This window comes from Gekko japonicus, unplaced genomic scaffold, assembly GCF_001447785.1.
Source record: "Gekko japonicus isolate JY-2015 unplaced genomic scaffold, Gekko_japonicus_V1.1 scaffold64, whole genome shotgun sequence".
In the NCBI taxonomy this organism is placed as follows: domain Eukaryota; kingdom Metazoa; phylum Chordata; class Lepidosauria; order Squamata; family Gekkonidae; genus Gekko; species Gekko japonicus.
This window is the reverse complement of record NW_015170277.1, coordinates 2,013,714-2,037,357: the sequence shown is the minus strand read 5'-3', so window position 1 is coordinate 2,037,357 and position 23,644 is coordinate 2,013,714. Positions and strand designations below refer to the sequence as shown.

General features: G+C 48.4%; 1 protein-coding gene across 1 annotated transcript in view; it reads left to right on the top strand.

Annotated features, from left to right (window-relative positions):
- Window positions 1-23,644, top strand: part of PITPNM2 (phosphatidylinositol transfer protein, membrane associated 2) — a 163,713-nt gene that overhangs the window by 82,189 nt on the left and 57,880 nt on the right. Inside the window, exons 7-11 of the mRNA XM_015417664.1 lie at window positions 3,500-3,604; window positions 5,259-5,329; window positions 10,696-10,940; window positions 17,537-17,726; window positions 20,299-20,418. Of these exons, the coding sequence (XP_015273150.1) occupies window positions 3,500-3,604; window positions 5,259-5,329; window positions 10,696-10,940; window positions 17,537-17,726; window positions 20,299-20,418 (731 nt within the window). The remainder of the gene's footprint in view (window positions 1-3,499; window positions 3,605-5,258; window positions 5,330-10,695; window positions 10,941-17,536; window positions 17,727-20,298; window positions 20,419-23,644) is intronic.

The following is a 23,644-nucleotide window of genomic DNA, read 5'->3' as shown; positions in this document are numbered from 1 at the left end:
TGCAAATAAGTTATGGTAATGAGTTATGCCAATGAGCTCCTGCACCTCTTTTTCTACGAAATGACCCCTGCTTTTTAAATTGAAATCTGGGAAGTAGTATATTGCGGCTCTAGAGCACTGGTATGATGTTATAATATAGCAATTCCCCCTTTTAAAAAGGAGGCCCTCTGATGGAGGCGGGAATTGTTGCTGTGGAGGGGGGGGCTGGGGCAAGGAAAGTACAGGAAAAACCTGTATAGGGATGCTCCACGGCCACTGCAAATGGCTGTTCTCTGTGTGCGAGTAGCCGACAGCCCTATCCAGTTATACTATCAGTTTCTGCCCTCTCTGTATACAAAGGTACTATTAAGTATACTGAAAATATTTTGAGCACTAACTGATTTGTGTCAGTTTCAGAGGGTAGCTGAGATTTTCTTCAGTAGAACAGCTAGATTGGAGGCAAAAGACATCCACAGGTGATTTGCTGTGGCCCGCCTCCTCATCCTGTGACCCCGTCATTCCTTCTTGGTCTCCTATCCAAGTACTAGCCAAGCCTGACCCTGCTTAGCTCCCAAGATCTGATTAGGGGATGAGTCGTATAAGACAGCTCTCTTCTCCTGGCTGTCAGAAGCTATTGCAGGCGGGGAGACGAGGCCGCCTAGAATCCCAAATGGCCACCCGTCTGCCTCCAAAACGTTTTGAATGTCTCTCAAAACGTGCAGGTTGGCCCCTGTTAAGAATCGAAGGACTAGGCTGGTTGGTTCTGTTTTCCTCAGGTGTGCAAAGGGATCTGAGATAGTGTTGGGCATGGGCTGAGCTATGATTCTAGATAGGCCAAGTTAGCAAGGTGAAGGAGGAGGAGGAGGAGGAGATTGGATTTATGCCCCGCCCTTCACTTAAAGCCTCAGAGCGGCTTACAAACTCCTTTCCCCTCCCGTCCCCACAACAGACACCCTGTGAGGTAGGTGAGGCTGAGAGAGCTCTTTCCAGAACTGTCCTTTCAAGGACAGCTCTGACAGAACTATGGCTTGTCCAAGGTCATCCAGCAGCTGTAAGTGGAGGCGTGGGTGATCAAACCCAGTTCTCCCAGATTAGAGTCCACGTACTTAACCACGACACCCAACTAACTTCCTGAGCTCACTGGGAAAAGAACTCCCCGTTCGGACATTGTTTTACCTTCAAATGTCTGCTCTGGTCTGATAGGTTGGAGCATGTCAACCAGTTCCCTGTTCTTCTTTTCTCCCTCTTTATTTATTTAGATTTTTATCCCGCCCTCCCTGCATAGCAAGCTCAGGGCAGGTTCCATCAAATATAGTATACAACTAATTTAAAACAAATTAAAATACATTTAGTTTCCTCTGGTTGCAGGAACCTTGCATGATGATTAGAATAGGAAACATTACTTGCTTCGTCTAGATTTTCTTATGTTACCTCTTCTTTTGCCATGAATTGCCAGATCTTGTGTCCAGAACAATGCCATTGTTAATGCTGTCTGGTGCCGTGGATAAGGGGTTAGGACCGGGTTGGCAGAAGGGCACACTCCCGTGCCGCAGGCCCTTTTTTCTAATGTGTGGGTTCTTCCCACCCTTGTCCAGCCTTTCTTAACCATGGTTAACTAACTAGAGTTCTTGTCCAGGCGTTGGAGCTGGTTAGCGATATTGGTTCGCCACAAATCAGAATCAGAATTAACCATAGTTAACATTAGCCAGTGCGACATTAGCTCTAACATAATCCTTACCCATGGTTAAACGTTGATTGAGGTGGGGAGCCGTGTGGATTTGAAGCAACAGAACCAAGTTTGAGTCCAGGGGCACCTTTAAGACCAACGAAGTTTAATTCTGGGTATAAGCTTTTCTGCGCATGCACACTTCAAAGACGTGTGCATGCACACAAAAGCTTATACCCAGAATTAAATTTTGTTGGACTTAAAGAAGGAGAAGAGATTAGATTAGATATGTACCCCGCCCTTCGCTACCCGAAAGAGTCTCAGAGCAGCTCACCATCTCCTTTCCCCCCCCCTCCCCACAACAGACAACCCTGTGAGGTAGGTGGGGCTGAGAGAGGTCTTTTGAGAAGTGCGCATGAGAGAACAGCTCTGAAAGGACTTGTAACTGACCCAAGGTCACACCAGCAGCTTCATGTAGAGGAGTGGGGAAATCAAACCCGGTCCTCCCAGATTAGAGTCCGCGCTCCTAACCACCACACCAAACTGGCCACTGGACTAAAACGTTATTCCGTGGTTAACCCTGTTGGGGTGTGGGGTGGAAAACAGATATTCTTGGAAGTATAAGGTGAAAAAGGAAGCATGTGATCCACTGGCTCCCTTCCAGTCGCTCAACAGTGTCAAAGGATGGGCAGCGTTGTATCTGTGCTGGCAGTGGAAGCAGGGTCAGCCGCTGAGTCCTAGACAAAGGTGAAATGTCATTTCTCTGTCATTCAGCAGAAGGGTTTCACAAGCCTGGAAAACAGCCACTCACCCGTGCTGATTGCCACTTGGCCAGTCCATGACTCCGGCCACCCTGGGCCACAAACGTCCGTGCTCCCAGACAGGCTGTCGAAGTCCTGTGGCAGTGCCACTTTTCCCACTTAACCACGGGGGTTGCTGGACTGTGGTCAAGCAGGGCAAGGAAGGGGGTAGTCGGATCCAAACCTACTTTACGAACTTACTGTAGTAGATTCTCATATTTGACCAGCACTGATAGCCAAAGGCAGAAGTAGCAGCGGCAAAAGCTAGCGTTATAGAGAAGTTCTTCAGACTGGTGCGCCTGCTTGCCCGGCATGAAATGGTATTTCCACGCTGCTTGGAAACTGGAAGTTTTCATACCCACTGATTGTAGAAGAACTCTGAAAACGGGTCGTTATGAGTCTCCCCCCCCCCCCGTCCCCCAATGATCAGAGGGCTTTCCCTAGAAGAAGTTGACATCTGTTACAGAATTAGCGCAGGGCACCCAAATTACTGATTCAGTCTGAAAGTGGGATGCCTTTGCCTAACCCCGCATGGAGTGCAGGATGCGTTGGAGGCGGAGGGATGTCTGCCTGCAGCCAGGAATGTGCCTCTCCGCTTGCGGAAAGCAAGCGGCATTTACTAGTGTGGAATAAGGTGAGATGGCTTTGCGGTGAGTGACTGTACAGGAGGGATGTCTGCTTGCAGCCAGGAAGATGCCTCTCCGCTTGCGGAAAGCAAGTGGCATTTACTAGTGTGGAATAAGGTGAGATGGCTTTGCGGTGAGTGACTATACAGGTTTTTAACGGGTGGCTGTTCAAAGTTGGCACGGTCGTACCATGCTTTCCGTAAGCCCCGTTTGATCTGAGGAGGCTTTGTCTGCTGCTTCTTTCGAAGCCTCTTTGATTTTTCCCCGTCCTAAAGACTGCTCTGGATTTTACAAGCACCGATCTCCATGTTCCCCTTGCTAGCCCAGAGTTGTTAGAAGCGAACAAAGAGCTTTTTGGCGAGTGTTCCGTTTGTGCTCATCAACATGACTGTCTCTCTCTCTCTCTCTCTCCCCTTCTCCCTTTAAAGAGGATCTGTCTGAAAATGAAGAGGTGTTCCCCAAAGAAATCACGAAATGGAGCTCAAATGATCTAATGGATAAGATAGGAACCCCCGAGTCTGAAGATGTCCCCGGTAATTTATTTGTTTAGCATGATCCTGCTGGAGAAGACTGCTTGCTTGACTCTCTGAAATGTCTGTGACTCGAACTGCTGGCTGAATGCAGGGTCCTAGACGGCTGTCTGACAGCAATGCTGATTCTGTGAACTTAGGCGGATCACGAGAGGGAGGGCAGGAAGGGTTGCCTCAGTGCTTAGTTCTCGTGGCCCTTTCTTACACACCCAGGGAAATGCTGATCGCCACTTTGGGGCCAGGAAGCAATTTTCCTCCAGGCCAGTTTGGCTGGAGATCCTGGAGGTTTTTTTGCCATCTTCTGGGCGTGGAGCAGGGGTCACCGGGTGTGTGTGAGAGGGAGATATTTGTGAATTTCCTGCATTGTGCAGGGGGTTGGACTAGCTGACAGTGGAGGTCCCTTCCAGCTCTGTGATTCTATGATTCTGTGATCCTTGAAGTCTGCTATAAGATGTACCTGCTTTACAGACCAATATTAGGTTTATACCAGTTTAACTTCTCCAACAGAAGCCTGGACATTGTAGTTCGTTGAGGCTACAAAGAGTTCCTCGTAAGAGAGATCTGCTCCCCTTCTCAGAAACGAAGACTCCCAGAGTTCCTTGCGAAGATGTAATGACCATTAAAGCAGATTAGATCCATAGCTCTCTATCAGTGATGGTCATGAAACCAAGATAAAAGGAACGGCCGTCCCTGCCTCTCTAGCAGCTAAGAGCACTTTCACGAGCAAAACTTAAAGTACCCGTCGAAGTGACATAAATGCACATTAAGTTTGTGCACACAGTTAGTTCTTGCGCTGCTGTGATTTGTGGACTTCCCAGACTGGAGGCTATGAGCAAGTGCTGGATGGTTCCAAAACTGCGGTCTTAACATCATAAGAAGAGCCCTGCTGGATCAGACCACATGCGCATTTAAGCCTGAATCCTGTTTCTCACTGTGGCCTGGAAAATGATCCCATGAAGGGCTGTACGAAGGAAACTCCCCCACACACACACACACACACCGTGGTTGCTGCTCAGCAATTGGTATTCCAATCAGTGTTCCCTCTAAGCTGAGTTAGTGTGAGCCAGCTCACCGTTTTTTAGCCTCCAGCTCACACCTTTTTGTCTTTGCTCAGGAAGGATGGCTCCAGAGCAAATTAATTTATTCAGTAGCCAAATGGCTCGCTCACAACTATTAATGCCAGTCGCTCACAAAGTAGAAGTTTTGCTCACAAGACTCCACAGCTTAGAGGGAGCATTGATTCCAATACAGGAGAGCCAGTTTGGTGTAGTGGTTAAGTGAACCAGTTTGGTGTAGTGGTTAAGTGCGCGGACTCTAATCTGGGAGAACCGGGTTTGAGTCCCCACTCCTCCACTTGCACCTGCTGATGTGACCTTGGGTCAGTCACAAGCTCTGGCACAGCTGTCCTTGAAAAAGAGCAGTTTGTGTCAGAGCTCTCTCAGCCCCGCCTACCTCCCAGGGTGTCTGTTGTGGGGAGGGGAAGGGAAAGGAGTTTGTAAGCCGCTCTGAGACTCCCAAGTGAAGAGCGGGGTATAAATCCAATCTCTTCTTCTTCTTCCTACCATATTGGTAAACGTAAGGCTGGGCATCGCTCGATCTTTTCCTACAAACCACAGAGTGGATAAATCATTCACACGGCCAACCTCTTCCCTTCCAGATGATCCGTGTCTTGAATCGGCAGGAGAGTACAATGTGGGATCCAGCGTGGAGAGACTCAGCATCATTGAGGTACAGCATCTCACACAGCTTCCCTTGTCGTCTTATTATTTAGAGGAACAAGCAGCTCGATGGTGGATCGGGGCGGGGGGGGTGTCACCAGGTTCGTTTCTCTGAGCAGCAACCCCTTGCAGCGCACTTGCCACGGAGATGTGGTGCCTAGCCGCTGTGATACCCAAGCCAAGGAGGAAATGCTGTGGGTCCCGCAACCGGATTCCGCAGGCCTAGTTTGGAGAAAAGATGACAAGCCACTGCTTGTCCAGAAGAGAGGAGTGGGACTGGAAACAGAGTGGCAGGAGGCCGTTTCGCTTAGAATAGGGGTGTCAAACATGCGGCCCGGGAGCCGGATCAGGCCCCCCCCGGAGGGTTTCTATCAGACCCGCAGTGGAACTGGCTGTCTCCTACTGCTGCTTCCAGTTCTGCTGCTGCATCATCATAGGTTTGCCACTTACAGATACACACCTGAACAGCATACTCAAGATTGCAACAGCACAGACATTTTGATGCAATAATTCAGAGCAAGAGGTGTCAGTTATCGGACACTGTTAAATAAACAAAGTATTGCAAAAGTGTTAATGTTTTAAGCATGTTTTAAGTTAAAAAAACCCTTTGTGTTTGTGTTCTTTATAGAGTTTATATCTCCGCTACCTGGCGTTATCTTTTATGAGGGTCAAGCTAACACTATATTATATAAAAATGCAAATGTTTATTAAGGTGTACACATGTTAAAACATACTGTGGTTAAAAGAAAGAGTCTAAATTTCAGACTTTAAAAGCTTTTCTAATACAAATACACTTGACGGGTAAACACTTTTTAACTTAGGACCAAACACGTTTCGGCCCCTTCGGGCCTTCCTCAGTGGTCACTATTCTCTACATTACACTGACACACATCCAAAATACACGTGTAAAAGGTTTTTGTGTGTGTGTGTGTATAACCAGATGTTGTTTCCTTATATGCTTTTAGTTATGCTACTAGCTTATATGTTGGGCCATAAATATAGCCATGTCAATTCTTCAAATTATTCTGGTATCAGAGATTTCATTGGTCAGGAATTGTGTCCCCTCCATCAAAGGTAATGATCAACGCGTTTGGTCCTAAGTTAAAAAGTGTTTACTCGTCAAGTAATATCGTGTTAGCTTGACCCTCTTAGTTCACAGATATATCTTGGGCTGAGTCCCCCCCCCTTTTCAGTTATTACCTTTTATGACACACATGGCCCGGCCCAACAAGGTCTCGTTTATGTCAGATCCGGCCCTCATAACAAATGAGTTTGACACCCCTGGCTTAGAAGGTAGCTTTCATTGGGCTTTCCTGTCCAGCCTTGGGAACAGTGAGGTAGATACAGGCAGCTTTCCCTCTAAGCCAGTGATGGTGAACCTTTTAGAGACCGAGTGCCCAAACTGCGACCCCAAACCCACTTATTGATCGCAAAGTGCCAACACGGCCATTTAACCTGAATACTGAGGTTTTACTTCAGAAAAAGTAAAGGCACTACCGGACTTGAATCTCGCTGTTCTACTGGAGACCAACACACCCGCCCTCTGAAACTGCCTTCATGGAAGTTGGCCATATCTGCTTTAATCGAAGGACTCCGGAAACGTAGGGTGGTCTTCACCCGTCTTTTAGAAAAGTACAAATTCAGAAGGACTTCTAGGGACGGAGAAGCTGACGTTGGGGGAGTTAGACCCCAGACGGAATCAGGGAAAGCCACGAAGTGTAGCAGGCTCAAAGCGCAGTCGGGCTTCCTTGCTAAGGTCACTTCCCTGCGAGTAAGCCCTGAGGTGAGAGGAGTAAAGGGGGCCTCGGGATGATTGACATCTGCAAAGAAGGGCAATAAAAGGCCTAATGTAGCATCACAGGAAGGGGGAGGCCGTTTAATGGTTGTCGATGGGCCAAGGAAGGAAATTGAAACCTTGCGGCGGTGTCTTGCCTTTTGGTCAAGCCGTCCAAGGAGCCAGGATGGATGGTATTTAATTTCCTGTCCTGCAGCCCTAAAATCCTTCTCTGAATGTCTGAGGTGACTGGGCAGGAGCAGGCTGGGAGGAAACTTTGGGCCTGCCCCGTTTCAAGTTTGAATGGGTTAACAAAGATCCTTAGCCTGGCTTGGGGCGCTCTGTGTGTGTCACAGGGCTGATCCCTAAGGCCGGCCCTCCCCAGCTGTGCCAGGATGCTTGGTCATGTACCCATCCCAAGGACAGGAACGTGGAGGTCTGTTCCAAGTAGAGAACTGGGTAGCCTTACAGCTTTCGGTTCCTTCTGCCTAATGTTCTCCTTCTCGTGAGCTGCCCTCTCTTCCAGGCGTATCGAACTCATTTGTTACGAGGGCCGGATCTAACATAAATGGGACCACGTTGGGCCGGGCCACGTGTGTCATAAAATGTAATGCCAGGTAGCGGAGAGATAAACTTCATAAAGGACACAAACACAAAGGAGGGTTTTTTTTAAACTTAAAATAAAAACATGCTTCAAACATTAGCACTCTGGCAATATTTTGCTTATTGAACAGTGAACGATAACTGAGACCTCTTGCTCTGAATTCCTGCATCAAAATGTCTGTGCTGTTGCAATCTTGAGTATGCCGTTCAGCTGTGTCTCTGTAAGCTGCAAACCTACGATGACACAGCAGCAACAGAACTGGGAGAAGAAGCAGAAGACAGCCGGCTCCACTGTGGATCTGATAGAAGCCCTCTGGGGGGGGGGGGCTGATCCGGCCCCCGGGGCGCATGTTTGACACCCCTGCTCTATTCGGTCCCCGGTTAGCTGTGTTTGATTTAGGATGTATGCTTCGTTATTACAGACCCATTTCTTTCAGTGATCTCGTGTCTGATTTGACTGCCTTTAGAATGGTATCCACGAAGCCGGCCGTTCTCCCTGCATCCAGGAGTCAGCCGAGTGCTGAAGGGACAGCTCTGGCCGAGCACTGGCAGGAAGGGAGGGGAAGCTCCGCTCCAAGCCTGCGTGTCTCTCTCTCTCTCATATACACCCACACACACTCACCATCCTCCTAGTAAACAAGAGGAATGGGGGTGGGAACAGAAGAATGTGGAGGAGGAGGAGGATGGGTGGTTCGTGGGAGCTGTAACTACCAGGGTATCCCATCCCCGGGGAAGGGGGGTTATGGAGGAGTATATTTGGGTTTTTTAAAAAAAAGAATCCCAAAGCCTGACCCTCTTGGTCCCTTTGGTAGCCTGAAGTAGGAAGGAACTTCTTCACCCAAAGGGTGATTCACACATGGAATTCACTGCCCCAGGAGGAGGTGGCGGCTACAAGCATGGACGGCTTCAAGAGGGAATTGGAGAAACATACGGAGCAGAGGTCCATCGGTGGCTATGAGCCACAAGGGATAGATGGGAGCTCTCAGTCTGGGGCAAGGGATGCTCTGTATTCTTGGTGCTTGGGGGGGCAACAGTGGGAGGGCTCCTAGTGTCCCAGCCCCACTGCTGGACCCCCTGATGGCACCTGGTATTTTTGGCCACTGGGTGACAGAGTGTTGGACCGGAGGGGCCAGTGGCCTGATCCAGCACTGGCTTCTCTTATGTTCTCGTGTTCTTATGAAGGAGGGAAGCCACAAAGGGGGTTTATGACAAGCCCCGTTGAATAAAGTGGGGCATACTTCAGAGCAGACCTGCTGAGAGTTCCTCCCTCAGCTGCGTTCATTCCCACAGAGCTTCACATTCCAGTTTCTAAAAGGGATGAAAGAACTCACCATTGTGAGCCAAGGCGTTGGAGTCTTAATGTGCTTTTGGAAAGCTCTTCAGTACAGAGGATTGCCTTCTGCTACTCCATGACCCCACGGAGACAGAAATTTCTGAACTGATTGAGGGCACAAAAAAGTGTGTTGACCTAGCAAGTAATTTTTGTAAACGATGTACGTTATTGGGTTTTATACAGTCAGGGCTATTTTGGGGCAGGAACGCACAGGAACGGAGTTCCGGCTGGCTCCCAAGTTGGCCACACCCAGCAGGAACGCATTAACATAATAGGCCACACCCAACAGCAGAAACTCATTAGGATTGGCTACAATTAGGGGGTGTGGCCTAACATGCAAAGGAGTTCCTGTTCCCCCCCAAAAAAAGCCCTGGCCGGTTTTGACAACAAACAAGGTAAAGAGAATAAGAAGCAAAAGTTGGGTGTGGTTGGATGACCACAGTTCTGGTAACATGAGGTGTGTGGCCTAATATGCTAATGAGTGAGTTCCTGCTGTTGGGTATGGCTTATTATGCTAATGAGTTCCTGCTGTGCTTTTTCTACAAAAAAAGCCGTGTATAAAGTACTTTCAATTCCACCAGGAGGGTGGAGGAGGCAGCTTGGTATAGTCCAGTCTCGTCAGATCTCGGAAGCTAAGCACGGTTGGTCCTTGGATGGGAGGCCACCAAGGAAGACTCTGCAGAGGAAGGCCAGGGCAAAACCACCTCTGCTTCCAACTTGCCTTGAAAGCCCCTTTCTGGGGTCTCCAGAAGTCGGCTTCAACTTGACAGTGCTTTATACACACACATATTTCATCATGCCCATCCTCCCTTCCACCAGTATCTTCGCATTACATGAGAAAGTCAACCTTCAAATTACACCGATGCTTAATTTCTAATGAGAATAATCATGTAGAATTGTAGTATACAATTAAAATACAGATGTTTCTTGCGAAACATAAAAACAATAAAAAATGGAGGTGGGGAAAGTCAAGTGTCACAACCTTTTCCGGGATATTACTCAATAGTTTGTGGAACTGTCCCAGTGCTTATCTCTTTGTTAACATAAGGTCAAGGTTTCCCTTGCTCGAAAGCCAGTCAACTCTGGCTCTAGGGACACAGTGCTCATATCCATTTCCAAGCCAAAGAGCCAGCGCTATCCAAAGACGTTTCCATGGTCACGTGGCCGGCATGACTAGACGCCAAGGCGCACGGAACGCTGTTCCCTTCCCACCAAATTGGTACCTGTTTATCTACCTGCAATTTCTTGTTTTCCAACTGCTAGGTTGGCAGGAGCTGGGGCCAGAGACAGGAGCTCACTCCGTCACGCGGCACTCGGGTCTTGAACTGCTGAACTACCGACCTTCCAGTCTGCAGTTCAGCGTCTTAACCACTTGAGCCACCACAGCTCCTTGGTTGACATACCGTCCTCTAAATACGCCACTAACTCAGATACTCTGGAGTATCCAAGCAACTCTTGGGGAGCTGCTGGAGTCTTCCAATGCTGAAGTACCAGATGCTTCATCAATATAATACTCCATGATCTCAAAGTTTCCAGGCAACTGGTACATAGCCAAGAATCACAATTGTTCTAAATTGGAAAGCACATTTGGTACTCGGAAACAAATCCATCCTGATAACTCATTTCACATCTCTGTTTTATTTTCATTCCCCTTCCCCCTCTGTAGGATGAAGTAGCACCATCCCTAGCCCAGCCCAGCAAAATCCACGTCTTGCTCTTGGTCCTTCATGGAGGCAACATCCTGGATACAGGAAGTGGAGATCAGAGCTCCAAGCATGGGGACGTCAACACCATCGCCACCGTGTTTGACACAGTCATCCGGGTCCATTACCCAGCGGCCCTTGGACACATGGCCATTAGGCTAGTTCCTTGCCCAGCCATCTGCTCTGAAGCTTTTTCACTCGTTTCCAAGTAAGTCACCTCTTGGTTTTCAAGAAGACACTGGGAGTGAGAGAGTGGGGTACCCTTTAGGAAGGGGGAGAATGTTGTGTTCCAGTCAATCTCTGTGGTTGTTCTTCTAGAACAAGAAGAAGAGCCCTGCTGGATCAGACCAGTGGTCCATCGAGTCCAGGATCCTGTCTCACACAGTGGCCAACCAGTTCCTCTGGAGGGCCAAGAAAAGGGCAGAGAGTCTGAGACCTTCATGAGAACATAGGAAGAGCCCAGTTGGATCAGACTAGTGGTCCATCTAGTCCAGCATCCTGTCTCACACAGTGACCAACCAGTTCCTCTGGATGGCCAGGGCATAGAGGCCAAGGCCTTCATGAGAACATAGGAAGAGCCCTGCTGGATCAGACCAGTGGTCCATCTAGTCCAGCATCCTGTCTCACACAGTGGCCAACCAGTTCCTCTGGATGGCCAGCAGTAGGGCATAGAGGCCGAGGCCTTCATGAGAACATAGGAAGAGCCCTGCTGGATCAGACCAGTGGTCCATCTAGTCCAGCATCCTGTCTCACACAGTGGCCAACCAGCTCCTCTGGATGGCCAGCAGTAGGGCATAGAGGCCGAGGCCTTCCCCTGAGGTTGCCTCCTGGCTCTGGAATTCAGAAGATTAGTGCCTCTGAATGTGGAGGATCCCCTCAGTCACCATGGCTAGTAGCCACTGATAGTCTTATCTTCCATGAATCTAATAAGAACAGAATAAAGAATATTTGCGTCTCTGACTTGCTGACTAGTGAAATGTGCACAGGCCCTAGGTATGCGTGTCAAAGGCAACTGTTCTATGACTCTGTGTGGAGCATGTGTAATACACATTCCCACCCCACAAGGATGCATTGAAATCTGAAGTAGTACCCAGAGACAGACAGACAGGAAATGCATTTTGAAACGAGGTCCCCATAGTTTGGGGCAAAAGTTACTGGAAGTCACCGGGCTGGCATCAGCATTCTGTGAGGTCGGGCAGCTTCCCAGTCTCTGCCCAGGGCCCTCCAAAACCTGGATCTGGCCCTGGATAGTGGATAGCTTCCAGATTTCACAAACCACTGGGCTTGAACATATGATCATGCCCGCTGTCTAGAAGTGGCTGCTGGTGTCATGAATTGGTCCTGAATGCCAGTGTTCTGCAGAGTTTAACTTCCAATAGACGCAACAGATTACCCTTTTAAGTAAGCATATGGATGCAGTGGTTGTTTTTTTTTAAAAAAATAGCAATTAATTGAAAGAAATATTGCAAAGTTACAAAGAATATGAAGCATCATACTCAGGTGTTGAAATATACATGATCGGTTTGCATGTCAGCACGGCGCTTTGCAATATGGAGTATAGAACGCTTGGTTGTTTTTGTTATATACCATAGAATACAAGAATTAACACCCCCCAACTGACCCATATAAATGCCTGGAGTTAGTAAAATCTAGTAGGAGAGGTTGAACATTTTATACTATTAATGCATTTTCTGGGAACCCTGACCACAGTTTGTTTAAAATTAGAGACCATTTTTCTAACAGGTCGGTTTGAGTCTGATTGTTCTCAGTTCTTGCAATACCTTATCAATTCTTATCAAGAATACAATATTCTTTGAGTTTGTTAATCCACTATTGTAAGGTAGGGGATGTGTTTGGTTTTTCATTGGGAGGCGAGGAGATTCTTTGCCGCTGTCGCCATTATCAGGAGCAATGTTCCCTCTAAGCTGAGTTAGTGTGAGCTAGCTCACAGTGTTTTAGCCTCCGGCTCACACATTTTTGTCTTCGCTCAGGAAGGGATGGCTCCAGAGCAAGCTGATTTATGCAGTGGCCTTTGTGGTATGAGTTTATTGTCTTAGCCATAGGCCATAACATAATACATCAGACTATGAAATGGTAATGTAAACAATAAAAAATGTCAGTATACTCCTATACTCCTTCTGCTTTGCATTAAATACTAAACTCATTCTGATTTTCCTTGTTGCTAAGGCATGCAGAGTGTAGGAATGAGTGTTAGGAATGCCTGTGCTTTGGTTTCCCTTTTGATTTGGGAAATCCACTGGTCTCCGCTGGTTCTCTCTGCTTTGTGCTGCTGGTCCTGCTTCCAGCCGTGCATTTGCTAAGGCAAATAACGTCATTCAGCTAGAGACATAGTGGTCAAGGTCCGATAGTAAAAATCTGACCAGGTCCAGATCGGAGAGTCCATTACGCTGCGGAATAATAGGGATGATGTACTTTAGCCTAGGGGCTTCATGCCACGGGCATCTCAGAATATAATGTACGATATCATCAACTTGTCTAAGGGGGGCAGGGATACCAAAGAAATGTCCAGTCCTGATCATTGAGGGCATGGATTGAAATCTTAAAGCTGTAAAAGCCGATCTTAATTCCAGGCTGGTTAACCCTAACCCTTTTTAAAAACTTGAATGATGGTGCCGTAAGACAACGTGCCATCCCATCCTGATCCATAAGCTCATCCTTTTTGAACAATGTAGTAGCCAAATCGCTCGCTCGCAACTTTAATGCCAGTAGCTCACAAAGACTCCACACCTTAGAGAGAGCATTGAGGAGTAGTTCTTTATGTGTCCTAGGGATTCTCAGAATATCCCACAAGTTAAGAAGGACCACTTCTGGAGTTTTGGGTATGTCACATGTGTGTCAGTATTTGAGTCCAGTATTTGTTCATTCCTCTACATTCCCACCAGCTATGCAGGAATGTTCTTTTCTCTCCACATTGTTTCCAACATGCTGACATTGTTTCCAACACGCTGCTGATATAGTAGGAGTGACACGGGAGAGCTTGGCAGGCATCAAATACCATCTAGATCAGGGGTGGCCAAACTTGCTTAAGAGCCACATAGAATAAACGTCAGATGTTTGAGATCCGCAAGACATGAACAAATATTAAGTGTTTTTACTGGGAAATATGCAGATTTGCTTTTTAATAACATTAAATGAGACTGCCAAAAATAATATCAAAAGCGGTAAAAGCAGATCTTGATAATGATATTTATTTGTCCAATAAAGGCCCCAGTCACACGGAGCATTAGGCACGCTAGAGAGGATTTTCCGGGCGTGATCTCACCGCCACATCTGGGAAGCGTAGAGCTCCCGTGGCTCACCCGAGGCTTCACTCCGAAGATGCGCTGTAAAAAACTAGTACCTTCGAGGTACTAGTTTCCGGAAACCATGGGGCAAGGGCGGGCGTCAGATCATGTTTCCGGTGTTAGCTTGTGGCATCCGGCGCTCGCCCATGTCCTGTCGCGAAAACTTTTTTTTTGGTCAAGTCTCCATGGGTGCGCACAAGCACCCAACGGCGCATGCGAACAAAAATAATATCAAAAGCGGTAAAAGCAGATCTTGATAATGATATTTATTTGTCCAATAAAGGCCCCAGTCACACGGAGCATTAGGCACGCTAGAGAGGATTTTCCGGGCGTGATCTCACCGCCACATCTGGGAAGCGTAGAGCTCCCGTGGCTCACCCGAGGCTTCACTCCGAAGATGCGCTGTAAAAAACTAGTACCTCTGAGGTACTAGTTTCCGGAAACCACGGGGCAAGGGCGGGCGTCAGATCACGTTTCCGGTGTTAGCTCGTGGCATCCGGCGCCCACCCATGTCCTGTCGCGAAAACTTTTTTTTTGGTCAAGTCTCCATGGGTGCGCACAAGCACCCAACGGCGCATGCGAACAGTTGGGTTAAAAAAACAACAACACTACTGTTGGTATAATCAATTTTATGTAACCTATTTTATGACAAAACAATAAAATGAAAAAATTAAATAAATAAATAACAACAACACAACCCCCGCGGCGGCGCTTCTTTGCCGCGCCGCAGGAGTGAGGTATGATCGGCACCTCCCCCCAACCACGGGACGTCGGTGGGACGTTTGGGATCCCGAGGCCGCGCGGTAGTTCGCTCTGGGGTAAACAGCCACGCCTCCCCCCGCGATATCCGGCCCGTGTGACCGGGGCCGATATTTAGCTTCCCCCCACTCGCCCTGCCAGGAGCTGCGCAATATGTGTGAAAGAGCCGCATGCGGCTCCCGAGCCACAATTTGGCCACCACTGATCTAGATATAACATTAAACTAATAATAATCAGATATCATCAAGGTCTTGAATAAGCACACAGATGTAGAATATTTTTTTTGATAGAGAGGGAGGTCTTTATACATGACCTTCAAAGGGGGGCGATTTCTGATGTGTGAGCGGCAGCAGATAAAAAATTTAATAAAATGGAAATGGTAACGTGAAAAAAAAAGTAAGCGTATGGAAAACTGCAGATCACGAGGGCCCGTTTTCTCCATTTGTGACCCTGGCGAGAGCCCATTCGGCGTGCCTCAAGAGTGCACTTTATTAATTATCCAGTAAGCCATCCAGTCTTCGTATTATACTTGGCTGTAATGAGTGCAGTGGCGCTCTGCTTGGAAAGCCGCAACGGAATTGTTCAGACTAATCAGATAAATAAAGGCTTAAACACGGATTTCCAGGGTTGCACGGCGAGCAAGTGGCCCTCGGATAATAACGCACATTCTGTGGCTCCAGGTATCGAGATGAGAAAATCATTCCTTGGTGGAGGGAAATCTTCCCGTGCTCATGAACGCCTCGTGGGGTTGATTGACTTTTGATTTGTAGCCTCTCCTCTCCGCTTGCCTGTGGCGCAGTATAAATAGAAGGTCTGCTGCCTTGCGCTGTGCCAGAGGTAGCTCTGATAAGAGTTCATCTGCAAAGCAAATGGAATGGCTTTTGGTTGGAGCAGGGTCCCGTCAGGAGGAGGAGGAAGAGGAAGAAGAAGAAGAGGAGGAGGAGGAGGAGGAGGAGGAGGAGGAGGAGGAGATTGGATATATACTCCACCCTTCACTCAGAGTCTCAGAGCAGCTTACAAACTCCTTTCCCTTCCCCTCCCCACAACAGACACCCTGTGAGGCAGGTGGGGCTGAGAGAGCTCTTGAGAGAACTGCTCTTGAGAGAACAGCTGAGAGAACTCGTGACTGACCCAATGTCACACCAGCAGCAGCATGTGGAGGAGTGGGGGAATCAAACCCAGTTCTCCCAGATTAGAGTCGGCACACTTAACCACTACACTAAACTGGGTCTACACCATTGCACCAGACAGGGTGGGACACCCCTGGTATTACGTTTGCATGCTTCAATACTGGAGACTCATGGCACAGTTTTCAGGGCTGGCACATAAGCACATCCACTCCCTAGAGTCCACATGCATAACAACAAGAAGAGATTGGATTTACATCCCACCCTTCACTACCCAAAGAAGTGTCCGAGCGGCTTACAATCTCCTTTCCCTCCTCCTCCCCACAGCAGATACCCTGTGAGGTAGGTGGGGCTGAGAGAGCTCTTCTGAGGACTGCTCTTGAGAGAACAGCTCTGAGAGAACTTGTGACTGACCCAAGGTCACACCAGCAGCTGCACGTGGAGGAGTGGGGAATCGAACCCGATTCTCCCAGATTAGAGTCCGCGTTCTTAATCACTACACCAAACTGGCTCTTTTCAGTGCCTGGCCACAGAGCGGAAGAGGAGGGCAAGCTTTGGAACGAGGGAATATCAGTGGGCAGTGAGGGGCAAAGTGGTCAAGGTGCACAGCGTCTAAAAATCCTCTTTCCAGTTGTGTTGAGGCAGAAAACTGAAAGCCACGTACTTCTGGAGGACAGTACGCCAATTAGTGGGTTTCACGCCTTTTCCCGCGTCTTGGAGCCCTTGTTTTGTTTTTTAAATAGTAAGGTGAAAGTTAAACGTATGCCTAAATTGATGAAGTAATCTTTATTTATTAGTCACAAGGAGAGAGGCGCAAGACGGAGAGATGAGTCACTTCTGTTTGTATTCTGTTCGGAGCGATGCTCTTGCGGTTTTGTTTTTTCCCCCTTTAGCCTCACAACGACCCCCCATGAGGCACATTAGGCTGCGAAATAGTACAGCCCAAGGCTTCCTGGTCTGCTGTCATGTGTAAGCAAAAGGAGATGTCGGGTTTTTGAGCAAATTGGAATGCGCAAGTAAAATGCTGCATTTGGGACGTGTGTGTCTGTCCCCAAATATCTTTTTGCAGTGCCTGTGATGGAGACGTAGTGGTGGAGAGTCCTGCCTCTCTTTAGACCCATGAAAACTGCATTGTCCTGCATCAAAAAGGGCCCAATCTGCAACTAGCATTCGCTCCATTGTTTTACCAAACCCACACTGGGACAGGAAAAGATGCAGCTCAAAACCACATTCAAATACCCCCGTACTAACTGCAGAGTCACCCCTCAATGGCCATAAAACAGCCATAAACCTATGCGGACGGCTACCATGAAACCGAGAGATCAAACGAAGTGAAAGCTATCTGTGCAGTCTGGACACTGCCATAAAAGCCGACAGTCAGAGTAAAAGTGGCATGCAGTGTAGAGGGGAGTTTCTGTTCCAGGGTGGGTTTGGTAAAACAGCGGAGCAAATGCTAGATGCAGAGTGGGCCAAGGTCGCTGCAGCTCTCTGGGCACAGCAGCCCAAAGATGACCAGTCAGATGACTGTTCCTGAGGTTGTGAGTGGTCGCTGGCTGCCTCATAATACATCAACAGAGAAAACAAACATCCTTCTCTTTCTCTCCCCTCTTCAGCCTCAGCCCTTACAGCTACGACGTAGGCTGCCTTTCCAACAGCCAGGATCACATTCCTCTTGCCGCGCTTCCTCTGCTGGCCACGTCGTCCCCCCAGTACCAGGAGGCGGTAGCCACGGTGATCTTGAGAGCCAATCAGGTGTACAGCGACTTCATCAAGTCCCCGGAAGGCATGTCATTCAGTGGCCAGGTAAGCAGCGGGTCTTGTTCAGCAGCTGTAAACTGAAGAGCAGGCAGAAGTTTGTAAGAAAAGTTCCATCTGTGCAGGACAGTTTCATTTTCTGGTCCACAGCGGGGCTTTCACACAAGTAAAGAAGTCATCGCTGATTAATCGTATTTATCAAGAGTGGACTGGGTAGTCGATTGATTAAAAACGCACGTGTTTGCATTGGTCTGAAACAATGGTTCTGTAGGGGGAGGAAGCGTTCTTTGTTTCTAGATGACACATGCCTTTGTCGCGGCAGACAACATCTTAGAAGAGGCATCCGTTCACATACGAGACAGGGAGAACAATGCCTCTTATAACAATGCCTCACCTGCATTTTTGCAAGTGTTGTTAAAAATAATTAACTTAACAAAAACTGGGAAACCCGTTTAAATGATAAGAAGACCTTAAAACAATTAACTCATCGGCTTAGTCTTAATATTGAGCCTCATTTATGGCTGATGGGTATGGGGGATGGTTGATGATACCCGAGCTAGCAGACCGTTCCAGGGGGCCATGGGGGAGAATTCTGCTTTAAACAACCCCTGTTTCTACCAGTCCAAACAAAAAAGAATGTTGTGGTACCTTAAAGACTAAGAGTGTGGTCACATGGCAAACTTACCGCGATTTGCTCCCGCTGTAGATTTGATCGGGGATATTTTTAGTGGGTTCGGATGATCACACATCACTTGCCCAACCGCTTGCCTCGTGTGACAAGGCTCCAGGCACCGTCCAGACAGCCATGCTACCCAAGTGGTGGCATGGTGCTATTTTTTTTTAATTGCCCATGCACATGTGCATGTGCATGCGTGCATGTACAAATCACGGCTCCTGCTTGGATGCAGCATCCCCCCCCCCCCGAACAGCGAACAAAATGAACTACCAACATGCAACCAAGCACTGGTCTATGTGCGCTTGAGTGTTCATGCATGCAATATATTCCGCGCAGGATTGGTCATGCGCACAACAGTGAAAGCCGGGGGGGGGGGGGCTACCGCAAGAAGGACATACAGGTGACCTAATCGCATTCATAGCATGAGATGGTTGTCCAGATAGGAGAAATTGCGGATTCACAGCGCAAGTAGCAGGAAAGTACTCGATTTCCCCCGGTGTTGGAAAACGACCTAAAACATTGGGAGGGCTGTGGGGGTGAGTCCGCTTCGATACGGGAGACAGAATCAGCTGTCTGATCAGCCCTTTAAAATGCGATAGGGAACAGTTGTGAACCCCGATCAAAATGACCGTGTGGCCGCGACCTAATTGTCCTGACCTGGATAGTCCAGGCTAGCTGGCTCTCGTCAGGTCACAGAAGCTAAGCAGGGTCGACCCCGGCTAGTATTTGGGTGGGAGACCTCCAAGGAATGCCAGGGTTGTAATGTAGAGGCCGACAATGGCAAACCACCTCTGAAGGTCTCTTGCCCTGAAATCCCTGCAGGGGTCACCCTGAGTCAGCTGTGACTTGATGGCACATTCCGTCACCAAAGACTAATGAACAGAAACCAGGTGGCACCTTAAAATCTAGCAACATTTATTCCAGCATAAGTGAGTCGTGAGTAGTTATTTATAGTTCAAGTTACAGGCAGCAGAAGTTGAACACAATTTGTGGGAGGGTGGGAGCTTTCGTGAATCACTGCTCACTTTTGTTAGTCTTGAAGGTGCTACTGGACTCTTAACTCTTCCGTTAAGTCCTTCTTCGCCCAGAAAGTGATGAACACACGGAATTCACTGCCCCAGGAGGTCGTGGCGGCTGCTACAAGCATGGACGGCTTCAAGAGGGAACTGGATAAGCATATGGAGCAGAGGTCCATCGGTGGCTCTTAGCCACAAGATATAGATAGAAACTCTCAGTCTGGGGCAAGGGATGCTCTGTCTTCTTGGTGCTTGGGGGAGGGGCAACAGTGGGGGGGGCTTCTAGTGTCCTGGCCCCACTGGTGGACCTCCTGAGGGCACCTGGTATTTTTGGCCACTGTGTGACACAGAGTGTTGGAGTGGATGGGCCATTGGCCTGACCCAGCATTGGCTTCTCTTACGTTCTTATGTTCTTACTCCCGGGTCTGCTCCATCCCCCATGCACCAATCCAAATAGGCCTCCTTTGTGGTGGCACCAGTGCTCTGCTCCTTCCTTCTTCCATCACCCAGGGCAACGTCCAGGGTGGGTTTTGTGAGATCAGCTTCTCTCAGAGGAGTTAAAATCAAAAGTATATGGTAGACTCATACGAATCAATCACGTGGCGTCCTAAGAACCTAAGAGAAGCCATGTTGGATCAGGCCAGTGGCCCATCCAGTCCAGCACTCTGTGTTCTCCCGTTCTTAACATCTGGTTTTTGTTGTTCAGTCACACAGTCGAGTCCGACTCTTCACGATCCCATGGACAAGATCTCGCCAGGCCCTCCTGTTTTCCGCCGTCCTCTGAACTTTGCTCAATTTCATGTTCGTTGCATCTATGACACTGTCTAACCCAATTAAACCTTGTGGGTTTTTTTCCCCCCCCTGGAAGGTTAACGGTTTCTGTTCCTTGGAAGGGACGACCAGTCAGTTTCTGCTTTCCCTTGCACAGGTGTGCTTGGTTGGAGACTGCGTAGGAGGGATCCTGGGGTTTGATGCCCTGTGCTACAGCAACCAGATCGTGTCCGAGAGCCAAAACAGCAGCCGGCGCGGGAGTGTTGTGAGCGTGCAGGTAAACACCCTGGGGATGGCAAGGAGTTACACCGCTTACCGTAAAATAATTCTGGATAATATTTAGCACATTTCGTTGTTAATTAACATTTTTATTGAAAGATAAATATGAAATACAGAGGCTTAAGAATGTAACACATCTTAAAAAGGATATTATAGCTTTGGAAAAAGTGCAGAAAAAGGCAACTCGAATGATAAAAGGGTCGGAACACTTTCCCTATGAGGAAAGGTTAAAGCGCTTAGGGCTCTTTAGCTTGGAGAAATGACGAATGAGGGGAGACATGATCAAGGTTTATAAGATTATGCATGGGATAGAGCAGGTAGGGAATCACATGGAATTCACTGCCACAGGAAGTGGTGGCGGCTACAAGCATGGACGACTTCAAAAGGGAATTAGATAAGCATATGGAGCAGAGGTCCATCAGTGGCTATTAGTCACAAGGTATAGATGGGGGCTCTGGGGCAAGTGATGCTCTGTCTTCTTGGTGCTTGGGGGGGGGGTCAACAGTGGGAGGGCTTCTAATGTCCTGGCTCCACTGCTGGACCTCCTGATGGCACTGGTATTTCTGGCCACCGTGACACAGAGTGTTGGACTGGATGGACCTTTGGCCTGATCCAACATTGGCGTCTCTTATGTAACAATAACTGGTATAACAATTACAAAATTGAGTCATAGCTATCAATGCTCCCTCTAAGCTGTGGAGTCTTGTGAGCAAACATTCTGCTTTGTGAGCCACTGGCATTACAAGTTGTGATCGAGCGATTCGGCTGCTGCATAAATTAGTTTGCTCTGGAGCCCTCCTTCTTGAGCTAAGACAAAAATGTGTGAGCCGGAGGCTAAAAAACTGTGAGTTAGCTCACCCTAACTCAGAGGGAACACTGATAGCTATTGTCAGTGGAGCAGAAGTATACTTGATAATACAGAAGGGAAGAGGAAGACTAAGAGAGACGAAGAGGAAAACAAATAAATCAGGAGAGAAGAGAAAGAGATACTAAGCTACATAGTCCTTATGTTGTCACCATAAATGTAGATGATTCATTATACTTGGGTCCCGTCACAATTTGACGCACCCCAACGTGATCAGACGTGACGCCATTGTTTCCATCAGCGGGTGTTTCTGGTGCGCTCCAACCAGGAGGCAGGGACGCGAGAGGAGTGCGCTGGAGCGATCACGTGGAGAGCATCCGGCTGCAGCCCGTCGCAACCAGTTGATAGTGCATTTTCCCGGGTACTTTTAAACTCCGCTTCTTTGGCTGGCCGCTATGGGTTGCGGACGGGTGCGGGACGCTGGCCATGTGTGTCCGTTTGATCGCGCCAGTAACATCCGGCCGGCATTTGTGAGTATCCCGTGGCAAATTCTGCACGTGATCGGGGCCTAGGTATTTCTTCTTGTGTTGTTAAGTAGCCCAATATTGGGAGCCAAGTAGCAGGAAAGTTAGTAAGAGTTGACGCAGAGGCTAGCGGAGAGGTGTTCATATTTAGCACATTTTAAGGATTCTAAACACTTTGTGTATGTTACTCAGCTAGATGTGAGTGACAGCCCTGGATAACCCCCTTTTGGTTCTGGCGCCGGCCGAGTGGAACACTCTCCCAAGAGAGATCCGGGCCCTGCAGGACTTAATCCAGTTCCGCAGGGCCTGTAAAACAGAGGTGTTCCGCCGGGCCTCTGGTTGAGGCAGCAGGAGTCCATCTGCATTGGCCTCCCCTGCCCTGTTCTACTCTCCTGGCCTCCTTTCCCTGTTCACTCCCCTGCCTCGTTATTCCGCTATCTAGCGCCAGACACGTGTAGAACCTTCTGAGATTAGTCGCTAATTGTGCTACAGACGATCATCTAACGGTTGATGTTAATTGATGTTTCATATGGGTTTTCATGATGGTATTATGTTTGTCTAAATTACCATTTTGTACGTACTGTTGTAACCCGCCCTGAGCCAGCTGTGGTTTTTTTTTTTTAAGAAATCAAATAAATAAATAATGCCTCCCCCCTCCCTCCACCAGCTATGCTTTTCAGTTACGTATTTCTCGTTCTTTGTCCTTTATTTCCCCCCCGCCTCGTTTTACCTTTATGTGTTTGTAATTAATACCTAATAAAGTTTTTTTTTCATTTGAATTTGAGTCCAGTAGTACCTCTAAGACCCACAAGATTTTTTGGGGGTCTGAGCTTTCAAGAATCAAGGCTCAGATACAAAGGGGGTATTGACTCTCAAAAGCTCAGGAGCTAGTTTGGCGTAGTGGTTAGGAGCGTGGACTGTAATCTGGGAGAACCGGGCTTGATTCCCCACTCCTCCACATGCAGCTGCTGGTATGACTTTGGGTCAGTCATAAGTTCTCTCAGAGCTGTTCTCTCATGAGCAGTTCTCGAAAGAGTTCTCGCAGCCCCACCTACCTCACGGGGTGTCTGTTGTGGGGAGAGGAAGGGAAGGAGGTTGTAAGCCACTCTGAGACTCCGAGTGAAGGGTGGGGTATAAATCCAATCTCTTCTTCTCACACGCCGAAGATTGTGTTGGTCTTTAAGCTGCTACTGGACTCGAATCCAGCTCTTCCGCAGATCGACACAGCTCCCCTCTGAAACTGTAGGTTGCTTAGTCGTCCTAATCTGGAAAATGCATCCCCTAGTGCCCTAATTTTTCCTGCTCTAATGTAAATCTGCAAACCCAAAAACCCACCTGTTCTGCCACCTGCTCCTCCAGTGTTGACCAGCGCAACCCATTAGCATTGGCTTGTCCTTTGGGGTTGGCTCCACCCACAATGCCTGTTTTGATGTAGGCAGTTTGTGCTGCAGTGGAAACACGAGAACTGGCCAAGTGGCTGAGGAAAGGGACTGGAGCGCAAATGGGATTGGGGAGGGGGAAATAGTTAAGCCACCTGCTTTTAAGTATCGGAAGGGCCATCACTTAGCGAAGGGCAGGGAGCTGTTCCTGTTGGCAGCAGAGGATTGGACTCGCAATAAGGGGTTTAAATTAAGGACAGGAAAGTACCGGCTGGATCATAGGGAAAACTTTTTTGCAGTCAGAGTTGTGCAGCAGTGGAGTCAGCTGCCTAGGGAGGCATCCAGCAGTGGCTGGATGAACACTTGTCAGGGATGCTCTAGGCTGATCCTGCATTGAGCAGGGAGGTGGACGGTATGGCCCCTTCCAACTCTGTGTGAATCTGTGATTCTCTCTGCTGCATGACACCCCCTCTTAGGTCCTTTCCGCACTAGACCATAAATCCTGGTTCAACTCTG